At 27.2% G+C, this 20,386-nt stretch overlaps 1 protein-coding gene across 3 annotated transcripts; it reads right to left on the bottom strand.

Moving 5' to 3' along the window:
- Window positions 1-294: 294 nt before the first annotated feature.
- Window positions 295-5,909, bottom strand: LOC107644899 (uncharacterized). 3 transcript variants are annotated; one of them, XM_016348853.3, is made up of 15 exons: window positions 5,340-5,909; window positions 4,117-4,238; window positions 3,936-4,024; window positions 3,805-3,840; window positions 3,619-3,700; window positions 3,361-3,483; window positions 3,205-3,269; window positions 2,603-3,099; window positions 2,457-2,529; window positions 2,212-2,334; window positions 1,540-2,105; window positions 1,301-1,436; window positions 1,155-1,223; window positions 950-1,069; window positions 295-845 (listed from the first exon to the last, which is right to left on the bottom strand). In XM_016348853.3, exons 1-15 carry the CDS (start codon window positions 5,558-5,560, stop codon window positions 732-734), a joined length of 2,436 nt encoding a protein of 811 aa, XP_016204339.1. In that variant the 5' UTR covers window positions 5,561-5,909; the 3' UTR covers window positions 295-731. The 3 variants fall into 3 exon arrangements, with proteins under 3 accessions (XP_016204339.1, XP_016204338.1, XP_088343952.1); XM_016348852.3 differs by having other exon boundaries at window positions 3,619-3,703; window positions 5,340-5,869; XM_088487826.1 differs by lacking the exon at window positions 3,805-3,840 and having other exon boundaries at window positions 3,619-3,734; window positions 3,942-4,024; window positions 5,340-5,867.
- Window positions 5,910-20,386: the final 14,477 nt, after the last annotated feature.

The following is a 20,386-nucleotide window of genomic DNA, read 5'->3' as shown; positions in this document are numbered from 1 at the left end:
TTAAAATATATAAAGATAAATCGATCTCTTAAAGAGATTTAAATATTTCATATTTTAAAAGTAAGAAATTTTTTTTATTTTTAATTAATCAAAGATTTATTTGTCTTCAAAATAAAAAATCAAGATGTATTTACTCAAAAAATTTAGATAAATCTAATTCAAATTATAAACATTCTTTCAGCATTTTCCTTAGTTCATGTTAACATTCACCTAAATATTTCATTAAAAGAAAAGATGAAAAGTTTTATGAATCCAAGAAAAATTGACATAAATCATTCATTCAACAAATTTCTAAGCAATGCAGTATAAATTCTACTCTCTGAAAATTCTGTCCATATATGATATCATACAATGCAATGCATACCTAAAAGAGGGTTTGATGTAGATTAATCCTACTTCCCAAAAATCCATTGCATCTTCCAAACCACTCATGACAGTAGAATCCCCCTAATTCAACTAGTCCTAGATTTGTTTTGTAAACAATCCAAACAATAAATTTAGAACCCCTTCCCTAAAACCTTGATGCATCATGATTTCTACATATCCTTTGGAATTGGAGGATATATAATCTGCCCTTATAGCTAATGTGATCTTAGCTTATGATCTATGAACTGTGGGAAACTTGGGCACACTTTGAATTCTCTGAAGCACTCCTCTCCCTTGTTAAGGTATATACACCTTAAGATCAATGTTTACAAAGTCCACAAAATAAACCAGCTTTTGCACACACTTTAAAGGAAGTAAGTGAGTTGCTGCTTCTTCCTTGAACCTCCTTCTCCATATAATTCATTCCATTGTTTCAGCTCATTCATAACCGTTCCTTCGGATGCAAAACTAGCAGCCACCTGCATCGAAACGGATATTATTCATAAACTTATGTCCATGAAAGAAGACAGATTCCAAAACTCTAAGTAGCAAGTTACAATGGTTTAATCGGTTTGCCATTTACCTGACTCTTTGCCTGTCTCATGTCTTCCATGTTTAAAGACCTCAGAGTAATTTGATGATCTTCTTTATTCTCTGATGCATCTTCAGAGCTTTGGCCTTCTGTCTCTTTTTTCTTCTTTTCCTGATACAATATATATGCATTGATATTAGTTACCCTTTCAGCTCATAAGTCATAACAATTTTCTGCATGAGATAAAAGATGTTACCATATCCTTCTTTCTCTCCTGCTGTAATAACTCCCTAACAGGTCGATAAGCCGCAGTGATGCACAAATTCTGTTCAAACAAATTAATCTCAGCATCAAGTCACCACAGATAGAAGTAGTAAATCATAATAACCATAAGAAATTAACCTTAAGATCACTTCCAGTATATCCTTCTGTCATGGCTGCAAGCTCTTTGAAGTCTAAGTTTTCGTGTTTTTCCTTAGCTAGGAGAGTTTTCAGGATCATTTCTCTGTTCTCAACAGATGGAAGACCAACCATAATCCTGAACAACATTAATAGATGATTCAAGATCAAGTGTCAACTGATATTGATACTAGATGATTCAACCATTGGAAGCAAAGTGTCTAGAAATGTGAAAAATGTACCTGCGCTCGAATCGTCTTATAATTGCTTCATCAAGATCAAATGGCCTGTTAGTTGCAGCAAGAACCAGAATTTGTTCACCAGGTCTAGTTAATAGTCCATCCCAATGTGTCATGAACTCATTCTTGATCTTCCTCATGGCTTCATGCTCTCCAACTCGGGTGCGCTGTCCAAGCATGCTGTCAACTTCATCAACAAAGATGATAGTAGGGGCAACCTTTGCAGCCAGTGTGAACAAAGCTCTAACATTCTTTTCATCTTCTCCAAACCACTTTGAAGTGATGGTGGACATTGATACATTGATGAAACTAGCTCCGGCTTCATTCGCAATTGCCTTTGCCAGCATTGTCTTTCCAGTCCCAGGAGGTCCAAAAAGCAATATGCCTCTACATGGCTTCAGAAGTCCACCTTTGAAGAGGTCTGGTCTTCTAAGAGGAAGCATGACCAGTTCTTGAAGTGATTCTTTGATCTCATCCAATGAACCAATATCTGCAAAAGTAACTCCTATCTCATTTGCAGGGATAACTTCTGGTCGAATGCGCTTTTCAAACTCGTTGTCAGGAACTTCCTGCAAGCATATAATTACTTTTAAGATAACCAAATTCTGATATCAAGTAGTATCAACTTGAAAGCTTGGGAAGCCAAGACTATGATGAAAAAAAAAATGATCTTACTGCTTTTGCAGGAGCAGTATTTTCGCCATCTTTCTTTGTTACAGGGATAGATGTTTCATTTTTGTTTTCAGGTGCCTGGCCATCACACCGAACATTGGCTCCGGCAATGCCATCAGCATTTTCCTAACATTAAAGAAAACATATGAATAGATGAACATTGAATAGATAATAAGCATTCTTAATCATATTTTCCTCACTTTTCTGATATTCCTATGCTGTAACAGATAAAATAGTGTTAGAGATACCTTGTTTGAATCATTAGTCTTCAAATTCCCACTACTCTTGCCTTCTTGGAACAGGCTCAATCCATGGGACAAACTGCACCATGCAAGATATCTAACTAAAAATCTGTCTCTTAAAAGCCTTAAAGATTTCATAGAACAGAACATACCTGTTGGCTGATATAACTAGCTTTCCATTTCGATATTCAGGATCCTTGGTATTCATCAAATGGTAAGATATTGCAGATACCACAATTTCTTCAATGTAAGTACTGAGTACCATAGTGTCTGCATGGCATATTGATGACAGGTCATAACAATCGATGTCATTCGCTGCGAGTACTTCTGTGATGTGGTTTTTGTTATCTTGGAATTGAATCATTCTCATGTCCTCTTCCAGTTGAGATTTCCAGTTGCAAAGATGAGTTGCATCTTCAGGAGGATTTATGTCAATGTTGTATGGGAACACCATAGTGAGTCTTTCATCAATTTCTTTGCATTCATCTTCTGTATCTATTAAATGTGAAGCAAGTACTATCACAGATCCTGAAAGCTTCTTTATCATTTTATGTAACAAGTTGTATAACCTTGGTGATTGTAGAACAAGCCTCTCAACGTCCCTAATGTATAAAATGATGGGACCAGTTTCTGAGACAGAAACCAAGACCTACACAAAGAAAATGTTCTTAGAACTTGTTTTTGAAATCTATATACCAAAGGTGGTTGTTATCAAATATGAGATGATAATATAAGTTTAAAGAAATCAAATCACCTTGTAAAGTGACTGAACAAATAGCTTTTCATTGAAACACAAGCTACTTGTACGCTTTAAAGGAGCTGCAAAATAAATCTGAAACAATAAGCATAATATTGCAACACATTGAAATTCAGCACATAAAAAAGAGTATGATTGAATTTGAAGTATAACCTGGACTTGCTACACCACAATGAGAAGCAGCACTACTTATATCAGATGCAGCAGAGCCATTCCTCCGAAGTTTTGAAACATTTTTCGAACTTTCAGCATCGACACTTTGTTGATGTAAAGTACCTATAAGATCAAAAGATGGTTATAAAATGAAAGTAGCAATTAATATCTAGGACAAGGTCAATAACAAAAGGATATCAATAAATGCAATTCTAGTAAATTTTGTGTAGAAAATTTGAGCTTTGCTTTCTCTAGTACCTGTAGTTTCAGCAGTTGAAGGGAGGATTGAAAGGGAACCAAATAAACCGGACATTCGCTCGAAAGTCATCTCTGATATGGACTTCTTCAAACAACAAATAAATGGTTACATTTTCCTACTGAGAATCAACATGAAAGTAACCTAAGAATCTGCATTTAATTGAATTAAAGAATGATAAAACTTACAGGTTCTTTTCTTGGACATCCATATTTGCTCTGCATCTGTACATGGGAAAACATGGCAGGTATGACTATGTATTTGAATATCACCATTCAAAGCAAAATAAAGTTAAGAAAAGAAAAAAGTGCATAATTACCTTCACTGAGAAGTCATTAATATCTAGCAACAGCAACTTCGATTCGAAGCTATGTGCCAAAGCCCTGGCAAGCATTTGCTGGTATAGTTCTTCAAACATTCAATGTAAATGTAGTTAGTAAAACAGAACTAAAAGCCATATTTGTTTTCAGGACAAGATTAATTATTTGCATTTTATATACCTCCAGGACCAGATAGCAAAATAGCTCTGCTTGCTGGAGAAAGGTTCCTGGTGTGCTTGGAAAAATCAAGATGCTTCAAATGAACATGTGCAGCACTTGTCAACAACACTCGAGTTTTTTCGCTGCCATTATCAACATTATATGGAAACATGAGTGTTATTTATTCATCATAACTTATCCATGAATCAAAAAATAGTTACGAATATAAAATTGTTGCACAGTTAGACCAAACAGTAGATGATTAAACCATATTTCAGGAAACAATACTGTTTCAAAGTATGTTTGTAACTTGATAACTAATTGGAACATGATGATTGAGTTTAACTAGATTCCAATTATTGAAATATAAATTGAAAAGAAAAAGAAGCAAGAAGCTCTAGTTCTAGTTCAAGTTCAATTGACCTTTTTATTGTTAATATTTCAATCTTGAAGAATCAGTCTCATATTATTATATATTAAAATTGCTGAACTGAAGTTACATAAGATCTAACTGACCTATTAATTAGATCACATAAGAACACAAGAGCATATACTAAAATAAATGATGAAGACTTCAATTGAGTATGGAATACATAAGATTGACTTATTATTTTGTACATCTTGTGAGGTTGTAATTATCTTCACCTAACTTCTAAGCTATTAATACATCTACCAGTGTCCAAAACCCAACAATGGTGAGAATCTTATGCAATTGGCAACCTTCTCATCAAGGAAAGATTATCAGAGAACTAACATGATCTATAACAAAACTACATAAATAGTATTGGAGATCCAAATAAGCTATCATTTCATCACTCTTCTCTTGTAGCTTTGCAGTTCTTGATCCAAAAGATGCTCTCTCAATTCACTCCTAAAAAGCCAAAAGAACTAAACCAATATATAACCATAGAAATTTTGGGATTGACAAAGAAGCACAAGTGAACTCAACAACAACAACAACAAAATCTGAGAAAATACCATAGATATAAGGAGAAGACAAGAACACATCATTGAATCCACATACATGAAGATTCAGAGAAGATTCCAACAAAACATAGAAAGTCAACTAGGCACAGATCCATGTCCAAAACATGTTTGACGACCAAGGCTTATTATACTAATAAAAATTCAACTCATACACACCCCCCAAAAAGATAGATATCCAAAGCATAAAACTTTTTCACTTAAACCAATATCATTATATTATTATTATAATAAATGAATAGGAATCTGAAACCAATCACCTTAAGTAATAAGGGAAGTCATCAAATGTGATTCTGCTGTCTCTGCCATCAAGCAGAAGCTTCTTGAGCTCAAGAACAATGAGGTCCCCAGAAATCTCATCAGAATCAAGCTTGCTTCCACCAACCCATTTCTGAACAGCTTGCCCTGTACTCAACCCAAGACCCACTCCCAACCCAACACCAACACTCAATGCTGACAACAGAACATGCTTCTGCTCCATCACCACCAAACACCAAAAAGCTTTCTCCTTTACCACAAAAAATGAAACTTTTCACCAAAGGGTATTCAGGAAAAGAACAAAATGTGAAGCAGCAGAAGCACCAAGGTTCATAGAAAGAGTGCTTCAGGTGTTGTTGATTCAGAAACAGAGCAGAGAGGATTGAAAATGGAGGTTGAAGTGTTTGAAGTTTGAACTCAACAAAGAACAACCTATGTGTTCCTCCTAAGACAAAGTTGGTCTCAGAAGAGAGAATTTTTACAAGGCAATGATTCTTCTCTTTCTCTTTCTTTTTCGCTCTTTCTGTGTCTCTTTCCTTCCCTCAGTGTTCTATATATAGCATGCCATAACTAATGGACGTAAAATGCTTTCCATGAACAAAAAAATGAAGAAAGGAAATAAGAAAAAAGTTTTTTTTTTAATTATTTTTACTTTATTGTTGTTTATTATGCTTCTTTTTTAACATAGTGGTGAGGTGAGTGGTGGCACCAAATCAGGCTTCTCTCTCTCACACACACTCTCCATTGTTTTGTTAACTTTTTTTTTTTTAATATTATTTGCTTATTTGGAAACCTTTTTCAAAAGGCATGTTTTGTGGATTAATTTATACACATGCTTGTGACTCGTGAGTTGGTAGTGGTATGATATCTAATTACTTCATTCTTTTCTTAATATATGTGCCAAAACAAGAAAATATACATATTAAGAAAACAAAAAAAATTGGTAACTAGTAATAAAAAAAATTTAAATTATATGAAGAAATAGAATTAGTTTCATATGAAAATACAAACGAGCCAAATATTTTGAAATATTAAAAATACAAATGGGATATATGTTATGATTGCAAGCGTAAAAGACAAAAAAATAGTCAGAACTTTTATTTAATTTTTATTAATTGTTAAATAAAGTAAATTTTAATTGTTTTTTGTTAATATTTTTTTATTATCAAACATTTTTGTATAATAAATTAGGCCCACATCGATTAAAAAACAAAGAGAAATGACAAGTTTATAAAATAAAAGAATCATTAACTCGACATCTTAAGATTTTTAGTTGGATATAGTTGGATATAGTGTCTTGTATTATTCGCATTATATATATATATATATATAGTAGGGGTTGTTCATGAATCAGGTCGAATTTAAGTAGTTTCAAATTCAATTCTAAAAAAAACACGTTATATCAAAATAAATTATTTTAAATATATTTTTATTATAAAAGACAATTTTAAAGTCAGGTCAAATGATTCAAAACATAATTTAAATTTAACCTAAAAATAACGCCGAATAAAAATAATGAATTCGAATTTAATAAATTATAAAAAGATTTTCAAGTGTATCGTCATATCGGTGTATCAATGATTTTTAATCGTTGATCTTAATTATATATATTATATATATTTTTTATAATTAAGATCAACGATTAAAAATAATTGAAACACTGGCGGTACACTTAAAAATTTTCCTAAATTATATATCTCAATCAGGTCCGTGCAAACCGGGTTTTGAATCGGTTCGGTTCTTGAGCCCCTATTAATGTCTACTAAATCTTTTTCTGAAAACCATTTTATTTATAATACATTGTTGTTGTGCCCTTTGTTTTCTTTGGTGGAGTGTGTAATTTTTTATTCCTCAATAAATCAATGTAATGTAAAGTGGATGAGAAACGGTATGGTTGGTGCTTGGCTTATTGTTTTTCTCTAATGGCATGAAAATGACAGCGCCATCCTTGCAGTTTTCATAAAGTTGTTAACAAATTAACCCTATCTTGGTACATTCCAATTTTTCATATTTTTCTCAATGCGGCATGCATGATTCTAGTAAGTTTTTTTATATTTGATTCATATTGCATTCTACTGGGAAAGGTTAGATGCTGATTTTGTACCTATTTTAATTTGTTCTCAAAAGAAAGAAATATCCTATCAATTTGATCTCTAATAAATAATAGTTTATGAGTGTTAAAATAGGTAAAAGTTAATGTTACATTTTTATAGAATTAAATTGAATATTGATATTAGATTTTATTGAATACTAGTACTATAAGAATATAGACAAATAACAATGCATACCTGTTGAAAATGTATTCATTTGTATGAATGTTGATATTCGAAAACATACTATACAGTCTTCAAGAGAATTAGATTAAAATATACATCTTTTTCTATTTGTGGTGAATGAATATTAATTATTAAATGCTAGATCATAAAGGAATCTTCTATTAATCATTGGGCCTAAGACTCAATAATACATTGTAACATTCAAAATCAAAATAAATTCAATTACTTAAACACTTTATTCAAATTTGAATAAATTGTTATGAAGCTACAGCACCATCTAAATATGAATTTAAATCTCTAATAGAACTTTATTATGTTTAGAGTCAATCTAGCTCCAGTTAATTTATTAACATTTTAACAAAATATTAATGTGTTGTAGATTATTTATAAGCAATTCATATCATCATATGTAATTATATTATCTATAATATATAACGAGTTTAAAAGCATGTTTGTACATGTAATTAAATCAGCACTCTATGTTTATACTTTATGCTATTTTGGAAGATTATATATCTTTCATTTAAGGGTGTTCATGACCCGGCCAGTTCGAAGACTCGGTTTGGCTTCAAATTTTTTTAGGGACTAATTTGATATAATTTCACTAAGTCTAAGGTTGAATAAGGGTCTTAAAAATAGATTCAGTTATTATTTTGGGTTAGGTCTGGATCATATCTCGAGTTATCCGAAATTGGTCTGGTGGTCCGGTCATCATACACAATTAATATTTTGTGTTATTAGTAATGAATAATGGCTATTCTTATGTGAAATTTAAGTATTGTAAATCTTAATATTTTATGTTATTAGTCATTATAAGACTATAAGTCAATGTTTTATGTTTAACATGCATAAGACTTTAGACTAATGCATAATATTGTGTTATTTGTATTTATTTAAATATTTGGTATTATTAGACAATATTAGTATTGATTGTGGTTATGCTTTAATTTTAGGGAAGGGTTGGTTCTTATTATATTTTTTTTAAGTGAATTTTACTATGTCAAATAATGGTTGGAGTCTTAAAAATTTGGATATTTTCACATGCTAGCTTACAAGAAGATAATGTTAACAGTCCGGTTTTCACCCAATTTTTACCCGGTATAATCGTAGTCCAAAAGTGTGTAGGTTTCATCGGGTTTAGAGTCGAGTTCGGGTCTAACAAATAGGCCCGATATATATTTCGGGTCGGGTCTCAGTCACATCAAACACGATTTCACTCGACCCATGAACACCCTACTTTCATCAATCGAGAGATATATAGATGTGATCGAGCTTCAAGTAATTTCACTTTACTTTTTGTTTTGAGAGTTAGCTAAAACGTTGATTTGGGTTTGAACGTGATATTTAGATTTTCTTTTTAGGCAGCATCCAACTTGTTTTGTGTCAAGATATCGCCGTCTGAATTTTTCGTGAGGAGGTGGGGTTGGTACCTACAAAAAATTTAGATGCTTAAGTTAGTAAAGGATTTAGATAGAATTTTAGTAAATTAAAACGTGAGTATACCTGAGGAATATCAGTATATTTAGAATAGAGAGTTGTTAATCACCTTTGTTAGAATAGTTCTACTGATGCTAACCATTCTCTTTATCTTAAGAGTTAGTTAGGATCTATATTTATTTAAATAAGTACAAGTCGATCCCTTTCGTCATGTCCAACTTTTTAAAGAAATCAGATATTCGATAAAAGCTATTTTTTAAAATCGACTTTTTATTTTTATTAAGCCTGATTTTATAATTTAGACCAGAATATAAACACTTTTATATATAAATTATTAGAATTTTGGTCACCACTAAATTAAAAGACTTTCTTTGGATAATATACATATATATGTTGATTCTTCCCTACAAAGTTTAGGATTTATAAGATCTCTTTCTTTCATTCTTTTATTTATTTACTTATTTATTTATTCTTGCTTTTACGTCAGAGCTAAAGATCATAACACTTTACCAATTGCATTAAGCAACCTTAGCTTATTATTTCCCTTTTTGAATAATAATATATAAAACTATTTCTTGCATAAAAAATATCTTTATATATAAAGAGATATATGTATTAATAATGTTTAGTAGATAATAAAAAAATAATTCAAATAGTCTAAATTTATTTTATTTATTATTACCATATATGTATAGTTAATTATTATTAATAAACATATTAAGATATATGCATGCCATATGTAGATAAATACATATTAATTAGCAGCTGTATCTTATGATTATGCTTTAATGAAAGTCACTTTTTTTTTTGGCTATCATAATGTTAGAAAAATAAAAAAATAATTAAAATTATAATTAATAAATATTAAATAAAATAAATTTTGATTTTTTATTAATTATTTTTTATTATTAAATATTTTTTTTTGCTAATACTGCCACCATGCTTACGTGTATCTGATTAGATATATGGTATGTGCCAGCAAGAAAAATGTTACAGCACAAAAATTAGACCTAAAATATATTATTAGTGCAAATTGCAAAATGTCAGCCTAAGAATATTCAATTTAGTGATGCCAAATAACAGTTCACTTTTATTGCCAAAACAAATAATAAATAAATAAAGCAATAAAACTAATTATACGTACGTAATGTTTCCGTATATAAGGTGAAAATGACATATTAACTAAATTAATTCTGCTATACATACATTGAAATTTATCATCAAAATTATTAATATAAAATATATATTAATATAATAATTAATTTTAATAACTGATTTTAATATACAAATAATATTTTTAAACTCAATAAATACCAACAAGGGATACCCAAAATTAAATAAATACACATGTATCTGTGTAAATATGTTAGATTCTTTTTTTTATATAGAAGTAAAAGTGGTGATATATTTTAATATTGTAATTTTTGGTATTTTTTAAAAGTGTAGAAGATACATAAATTAAAGGATCCGATTTCTATACTTTAAATTTTTATTCTTTTTTTAACAGAAATCCTTCGATCCGATTTCTGTTCTCTCACAAATCTCTCAGTCCGATTTCATAAATCCCTCAGTCTAATTTCTGTATTATCACAAATCAGACAGTCCGATTTCTGTACTTCTCACAAATTAAACGGTCCGATTTTTTTTTAAAGAGAAGCTCAACACTACAAGTGGAGCGTAGAGTCGTCTGATAAGAATAACAAAACAAACGAACAAAGGAAAACAACCTAACTAAAAAGAATAATAACCCATTGTCATCTCCGGCATAGCCATCAACAATAAAAGGGATATGCACCAAACCACTCCCTATAATCCATAAAGCACATGTTGATTATCTCCTCAATCCTTCTACCTTTATTCTGAAAAATTATTCTGTTTCGTTCCAGCCATATGTTCCAAATTATAGCACAAAAACACACTATCCACCTCTTACATTCCTCTTTTCTGGTAGATAACTCTGTCCAACTTAAAAAATGCTCATTTAACGTATCCGGGTAAGATTTTTATTTATCTAATTAGATAGTTCCACATTTAAAAATAACACTCCGTCAACCCACATTTTAAAAAAATATCATTACTATTCCAATATAAAAAACAAAATTTGAATATGTTATCTGAGTGTAAAAAATAATTTGTAATTGAAGAATCTAAGTTCAGTATTATTGCAGGTACCATTATTTATCCTGACAGTAGCCAAGACAAATCAAAGCCTGCGGATTCCATTTACTGTATAGTAAGTACTATTATTGACTATTCAGAGAATGTAAATTTAATGCATGGAGCCATGGAACATTTTTCTTTTCGCACGTTCCTAAAGTATTGTAATTAATTACCTTTTTTTCCCTTCAAGTTTGTTGTATATATAGACTTTTTTGTAGGTATATTTAAATAAAGATATTAAAAATATTTTTTTTATAAAAATATGTGATAAATGTATAATTTGTTTATTTAGTTATATTTTAAATAAAAATAATATTAAATATATAAAATTATACTTTATAATTTATTATTTAATAATAAAATAAAAATATTTTTATGTAAAGATAATTATAAATTTTTTGTTGTAGTAACTAATTTTTCTCCATTATTGTTACGTGATGAGACAAGCTAAAGGAAAAATTTTAAGGAATTTTATATATATATAATTTTAATTAATATTAATTTTTTATTAAAAATTATTTGTAAAATTTTTTGAAGGATTTAAAATTACAGTTAGAATTTAAAATCTAAAATTTAGGATGAAAAATTTTTAAAAAATTATTTGATATTGATTAAGAAATACTTAACTTTATGTATTCCAATTTGATTCAAATAAAAAATTTAAATTTAATATAATAATGTTAACTCTATAAATTTCTCTAATCAATCAAATCGGCTCTTAATTATTATAACGATTTTAAGAAAAGTCATATTAAGATTATTCAACTAATTAATAATTGTCACTATCTAGACATTCTAGATAGAAAACAATATATATAGCTCCCTTCTTTGATTTTCTTTTTCATATAAAACTCACATTCATGTACATGCAATAATGAAAGCTATTGCCTATTCTATGATACAAAATTTGGCACGCACTAACATATATATCAATGTTTCGAACAAATAAATAAAAAATTACTACAAGTTTTATATGTGGCAAGTGAGTGTACGAATTAGAATGGTCCATATGCATGTATTTTTAATTTTGAATGAATTGAAGGACGGTCCATATAATTCACATAGTCAATTAAAGGAATCATTTAAATATGCAGGCTTGGCTGAAAGTTCCAAAGTTTAGAAAATTACTTTCGGTCATTGCTTTTATAAGCACATGGACAAGCCCGGAAAAGTGTCTTTCCACATGCATGTTTTGTGTTTGTGTATATATATATACAACCCTATATTATTAGGTGGAAACTCAGGTGAAGTCGAGTTCACGTAAAGTTGATACCTGAGAGTCGTTAGATGATTTGACTGATTTGACTAAATTTTCATCCAACGACTCTCAGGTATCAACTTCACGTGAAGTCGACTTCACCTGAGTTTTCACCATATTATTATTCATAATATTAAGAAGATAGAAAAAATAATTTAAATTTATTTTATTTAATATTTATTTATTATAAGATATATTAAATAAAATTTAAAATAGTAAATTTTAATAATTTTTAGTTAAAAACTTTTATTTTTTTAAACTTTTCGTATTATTATATTTTTTGGAGGTGCGTATTTGTAACAGAAATTATGGTTTGTCAATTTAATTTTTGAAATATTAAACATTTTAAATTAATTGATAAAAGATAGAATATTGAATTAAATTAATTATTTTATTAGTTAAATAATAACTATTACAAAATAATTTTAATCACATGCATGTCATTATTATCATTATCTAACTGGCAAAATAAGCAATTATAATTATAATTTTTGAGAACTAATTTAAAATATTTAATCGAGAATCAAATTGCCTCACATATTCTTTCTAGAACTAAATTAACCATGCATTAACCCTTAAACAATATATATACATACACACCATCATGTTATTAATTAGTTCTTCTTTAGATAAAAGTAGAACAAAAAAATTATTGATTCATCTTAATTAAATAAATTAAATGATAGGTGTCTATTAGAAAGAAGGTAAAAATGTCAAAATATTCTGAAAATTACTTAACCTAAACATATATATTTCTATATTTATAAACTAGTAAAAAAGTAATATAATATTAATTTATCTATTTATATATACACTTAATCTAAATGTAAATTCTACATGTATGGCCAATGAGTAATAGCTCAAATGGCATAGACTCCCCATACTCAATTAAGAGGTTGCGGGTTCGAATTTCCTATCTTTCTCCCCATACTCAATTAAGAGATTACGGATTCGAATCTCATATTTTTGGTAAAAAAAAAAATTCTACATGTATGATTGAAGATATCATCAATTAATGTTATGTTTATATATATATATATATGAGATTAGTCATTAGTGTATATTATATACATATATAATATATCGTAAAAATTTATATATAATATCTTTATATAAAGTTGATAATTTAATAAATTATTATCTAATAAATTTTTATTATTATATTTATATAAAATAATTATACGTAAATTTTTATTATAATATATACTTTTATTTATAAAATAATAAAATATTGAGTGATAATATATGAAAATTATAGTTTTTAAGGGGAGAAAGAAAAGAAAAGTGGTAGAAAAAGTGAATGTGTGCATGGCAGTGCGCGCCAGGCAAAAGAAAACAAAAGAGAGAGAGAGAATGGAAGAGGCGGCTACGGAGGCTGAAGGAGGGGAGGGGGGCCTCCTTTATTCTTTCAATCTTTTTTGGTCAAAATTAATCCAAGTCACTCTTCATTGGCTGCAACTCTGCAACCTCCAGAGTCATAGATAGCATTTAATTTGAAGTATTGAAGAAAAGATTAATTAAGAGGAGGAAGTTTAGAAAGTTAATAGAATATCCGTATAATGTATACAATAGAGGTTTAAGAATGTTTAATTTAGTATTAGAGATATAACTATTAGTGTTATTTTTTTTTATTAACTTAAATTTTTGGGATGAGTGATTTTCATGACATGGTCCGAGAGTTCTAGATCTGAAAGGTCGATTATTGGTGAACTCCAAAATTAACTTAAATTTTTGGGATGAGTGGTTTCATGACATGAGATATTTATTATTCCTAGTATTCGGATGGTTATTCTGGATAGTATGGGTGATGTTCATTTTTTAACTCATAACTCATTGTACAAATACTTTATTGGATCCCTAACGGGATTCAATTAAGAGATTAAGATTCATTTTCATATTTGTTAGTCTAAAAAATAGTATTAAAATTTTAGTCTCCATTTTTAAAATTTTAATATTTTAGTACTTTTAAAAAGTGAATATATAAATGACTGAAATTTTTGGGATCAGAAATTGAAATTTTAATAATATTTTATACTTAAAATATTCTTATTTTTAATTAATTAATTTAAATTTTATTTTTGGTGTAAATTAAATTAGACATTTATTCTTATTTCAGTTTTTATCTCTCGTTTTGTACCAAACACAATACTAAAACTTATTTTAGATGTGTATCTCAATTTCAATCTCTCAATTTCTGTCTCTCTTCCAAACACTATCGTGTATAAAATTAAGATGTGTTACAAAATTTAAAATTAAAAAATTAATCAAAACGTCGACACCATTTTCTTTTTAAAATATTAAAAAATATTAGACACATACAAAACGTCAATTATTTTTTGAAAAATGAATATTATCTCATAGTAGTGTAAAACTCACTTGTACAAAAAAAAAAAAAACAAAATATATCACATATTTTATTACAATATCAAAAAAATTGAGCCTGAGATTAAATATAGAGTATATATAGATTTTAATATCGTATTAGAATTGAGGGAATTTTATTTACTTTAAACATTGTTTAAGAAATAAATGATATTTCAAACTTTTTAAGTATTATAGAGATTATATTTTTGAAATATGAATAACTTATAAGACAACTTTTTTTATGGAAGAAGAATTTAATAATGGACGTTTGGCTAATATGTAATTTATAGAAAATTATGATGTTTTTAAAATTTTAGAAGTTTTGCACTTTTGCTTTTGACAAAACATTATTATTTCTTTGATTAATGATATTTTATTGACTAAGTGACTAATAAATAAAATAATATTACAAATCATTTAAAAACAAGAAAAATAAAAAGAGAATGAAGAAAGAAATCCATGTTTAACCTAACCCATTCTTTAAGAGATCCCAATTAGTCAATTTTAACTTCAATTATTCATGGGCTAAACATGTGATATTTAAAATTTAAATTTTAAATAATAATTAATGTTGGTGTCAAATAATAGTGTGTCAAAATTTTGAAAATAGTATATTTGGATGAAATATTTCTTAAAAAGGTTCATTTAGTACTAAGAAAATGAAAATTGTGTGTGCTTGGAGGCTAACATTAATATTTTTCTTGAAATAAAATTAGAAGCGCAACTTTTAAGAATAAACATGAAAAGTAGCCAGTAAAAATTAATAAAAGATAAATATTAAAAAATCAACATATTTTATTATTTTTGATCAACAATATTTATTAATATAAACTAATAATTAAAAATATTAATAAAAAATAATAAATTTTACTCACCGTCAAACTTTTTTCATAATTAATTGGTTCCTATAGTTTTGTGAAATTTTCAATTAGATTCCTATACTTTTTTTCTTTTTAATTGGATCCCTGTACCAATTTTTTTTTTCAATTAAGTCCTCTTAGTAGTAATTGGCTTAATTTTATAGGGATCCAACTAAAAAAATAAATTACTACAGGGACCTAGATAAAGAAAAAAAAAAGTGTAGGGACCCAATTAAAAAAAATTTGGTGCAATGACTCAATTAAAAGAAAAAAAAGTATAGGAACTTAACTAAAAATTTTGCAAAACTATAGAGATCAGTAGAGTAATTAAACCTAATTAATTATCGACCAATATAAATAATTTTGAATGTGTGGGAGTGGAGAAATTAAAGCCTTGATACAATATTGAAATCTGAATAATCTACTTTTTGAGAAATCTTATTTAACATCTTTTGTAACAAAATCCAAAAATTAATTATAGAGGCATGAATTTTCATATAAAAATTAGAACAGCAGAATGTTGATTATCATTGGTAAAAATTACAAGTTGCAATGATAAGAGTTTCATGGGAAGTGTCTTGATCATCATGTGTCGACACTTTTGAGCAACCGATCACTTTTAGAATATGCAAAGTACATTTAAGTAAGATTATTGGCTCACATATAAGCAACCAAAACTGTTCCATATATATTCAATTTTTTAAAATATATATATATACTTTAATTTCCTCTATTTTTTTCTTTAATGTTTTTTCAGTCATTTCGTCTTCTTTATGTATTCTTCCAACTTTCCATCAGCTTCTCTTTTGACTATGAAAGTTTTGCTTAGCCAATGAGTAAAGGAGCATGCAGCAAAAAAAAAAAAGGGAATAAATAAAGCACATATATAATGCATAGTAGTGACTTTATTTTGATGCATTCAACATGTGGGAAATATTCGTGTATCCGACTCATTTTTTGAGTCAAAAGGAAGGAAATGAAATGACAAAAGGCAAGACACCAATTAATAAATAATAAATAATAAAAAGCTAGACCTATATAGAGAGTAGAGTAGACTACTTTGTTTATTATGTTATAATTAATTTAAACCACTGTAATTGAAGAAACTAAGGTTTTGTTAGTAACCATATTAAAGACTATATTTCATAAAAAATTAGAGAAATTTGTGTGTATTTTTTTGGATATTTTATTTTCATCTTATTCAAAAATATATTTTATATAAAGAAGTATGCATGATTAATAAAAATAATATTTAAAAAAATAAATTATATAAAAAAATATATATGTAACAACGAGAAAATTATCTTTTCATTTTATGCATGAAATTAGATATTGAATAAAACTTTTTTATCTTAAATTTTATAATTTTCTATTGAAAGTTACGAATTCAAGTTATAAAAAGAGCTAATCACCGATAATATAGATATAATTATCAAATTAAATTGTATACATTATATTTTTTAAGTGTGGCTCTTTCTTAAATTTTGTATTAACATAGGATACTTGTGCATCGAATTTCCTTTCTATACTATCAATGATAATAAAATATATGAATAATGATTAAATGTATGAAAATTTTAGTGAAAGTTTTGCATATATTTGCATGTGAATGTATGTTAAGATTCTAATAACGTACCAAAAGTGCGATTAATATTCTTTTCTTAATAATTATATTGGTACTATGCTTTCTTGCTCTTACTACTCAAGCGAGATAAATTTAAGGTGAATTCTACCCAACCCCCTCTAAAATAACATGTAAGTTACCCTTCATGATGTGTCACATTTTAATTGGTCATTACTTAACTATAGTTGGGTTATTTTGTAATTTATTATTTGAGATGGGTAATTGTATAATTTCTTAAAATATTAAAATTCTACCCCATTAATTGAAGCACGTTCTCACGCAATCTCTTTCTACAGTGCATCATTCCTTAACGAGTCGTTGAATTTCCATGGCTTGTAACTTTCTTCGTTCTTCCCAGTATAGTCAGCACCGACTTCCAGTATAGTCAGCATCACTCAATCTCTTTTTTTTTTTTTTTTTACCATGGATCATTCCTTACCAATAGAATTAATGGTTAGTTTGGTTATTAAATTTTTTTCATTAAAAATAATATATGGAATATATATTCATATGTAAAATATAATATAATATAATAAAATAAATCTATTAAGAGTACTTAAAAGTATAATTAAAATCAGGAATATACAAATATAATAATAAAATTTGTACTCTAAACAAGTAAACATATCTTTTATCATACATAAATTATTTAAAAAAAATATGAATTGTTAAAATTAATAATACAAATTTAAAATGATAAAATTCAACTTTCTTACAAGTAATTTTTATAGTATTTTTATTCTTTTAATTTTTAATTTATTAATATTTTATTATTTAATTAATGATTAAACAAATTATTTTCATGAGAAATATTTTTTGTATAATCTTAAAGAAGAGACCAATATACCAATTTAAAAATTAATGTAAAAATGATATTTTAAATAAAAAATAGTTAATATTAAAATTTTTAAATACAAAAGCAAATTATATAGATATTCAGGATATAAATATAAAATACATGTTTAAAATAAATAAAAGAGACAAAAATAATTATTTATTTCTCATGAGTACTTCCATTTTATCTGTTTTATTTATTTTATGCATATATTTTATATTTATCTTTTAAATATTTATACAAATTATTTTTATATTTAAAAATTTTAATATTAAATATTTTTTATTTAAAATTTCATTTTTACTTTATTTTTTAAACTAATATATTGGTCTCTTCTATAAGATAATACAAAACATAATTTTTTATAAAAATAATTTGTTTAATCATTAATTAAATAATAAAGTACTAATAAATTGTAAATTAAAAGAATAAAAATATTATAACAAATACAGTAAAAAATTGGATTTTATTATTTTAAATTTGTATTATTAATTTTAATAATATATTTATTTTTTAAATAATTTATGTATGATAAAAAAATATGTTTACTTGTTTAGAGTACAAATTTTATTATTATATTTATATATTCATGATTTTAATTATACTTTTAAGTATTTTAAATAGATTTATTTTATTATATTATATTTTAAATATGAATATATATTCCATCTTGTAATTAAATAAATATATATTATGAAAAAATTTAATAACCGAACTAACAGAGTGATTCATGGGGATTGAGTGAGAGGACAAGAGATAGCAATGAAGTCCGCGTTGGCTATACTGGGAAGAACAGGGAAGTTACGAGCCATGAGAATTCAACGACCCGTTAAAAAATGATGCACTGTAAAAAGAGATTGCGTGAGAACGTGCTTCAATTAATGGGGTAGAATTTTAATATTTTAAGAAATTATACAATTACCTATCTCAAATAATAAATTACAAAATAACCCAACTATAGTTAAGTAATGACCAATTAAAATGTGACACATCATGAAGGATAACTTACATGTTATTTTAGAGGGGGTTGGATAGAATTCACCTAAATTTAATGTCACTATTCAAACCACTAATTAAAATGGATTTGACCCAAGCATGATAATGAAAATGACTCAAAAGTGGAATTAGAAATTGATAATATATAGTATTTTATTTTTCTTAAGTTATTATAACTTTTTATTTATTTTGTTCTCAACAAGCTTTTCAATGTTCCGAAAGATTACGAACAATAATATTAGCTTTTCTGGCTTCTTGAAGGTTTATATATATATATATATATATATACACACACACACAAACTTCAATAGAAAGAAATAGATTTAAGAGGAAGAGAAACTAAAGTTAGTAAATATTTTTTAAAAAGAAAACTGACATCGGTCGACTAACTTTGAATAAGATTGTTTATTATTATTTAGCATTTCCATATTTCAAGATAATTACTTTTAGTCCTTAAATTTATCTAATTGATCTGAGGAAAGGTAGCATTATTATATATAATTGAGGCTAAAGTTTCATAATATTTTTTTAATATTAAAAGGTAAAACAACTCCAACTTTATATATTGGTCCAAGTGACTTGGACTTATTATTTTCCATTATTTGGGTCAGTTTATTGAAAAAAGTAATAATGAAAGTGTTTTATTATCATAATATATGATGAATAATTAATCTCCCATTAAAGTCAAAGTAATAGGGTTTACAAACATTTCAAATATATTGGTAACTAATAATTTAAAAAAAAAATAAAAGAGAATAAAATAAACACAAGAACAAAATCTTAAGAATGTCCCATGTTAATTAAGAGTCAAAGATAAAGCTCCTCTCAATGGATTTTTGGCTATTGACTAAAACACCACTAATACTATCTTCTTGTTACTACTTTTTGGGTTTGTTTATTTATACCTTTTTGTGAAAGAAGCTTTTGGAGTGATGTGAGTTTTCCATTGTAAAGTAGTGTTTATTAGTATGAAAAATAATAGTGGCATTGCGTGTAATCCACAAATCAAAATGTAAGAAAAAGATTGTGAGCCAAAGCATGTGATGCTGAGTTGGAAAAAGGGTACCCTAAGGAAAAAAGGAAGATGGCATGGATATACCAGAGGAATAATCTATAGATTTTTCTTTTAGGGTTTATTTTGCCTAGAAGCTAAGAATGATAGGAAAGTGAAAAAAGAAAAAGGAGAAAACTCCACATAAGAATAGATTCAAGCCGAGTATTATTGTCGCAAATTATTTT

Source organism: Arachis ipaensis, chromosome B5, assembly GCF_059453495.1.
Source record: "Arachis ipaensis isolate K30076 ecotype BB chromosome B5, ASM5945349v1, whole genome shotgun sequence".
Classification (NCBI taxonomy): domain Eukaryota; kingdom Viridiplantae; phylum Streptophyta; class Magnoliopsida; order Fabales; family Fabaceae; genus Arachis; species Arachis ipaensis.
The sequence above is the reverse complement of the archived record's forward strand: the minus strand, read 5'-3'. Positions and strand labels throughout refer to the sequence as shown.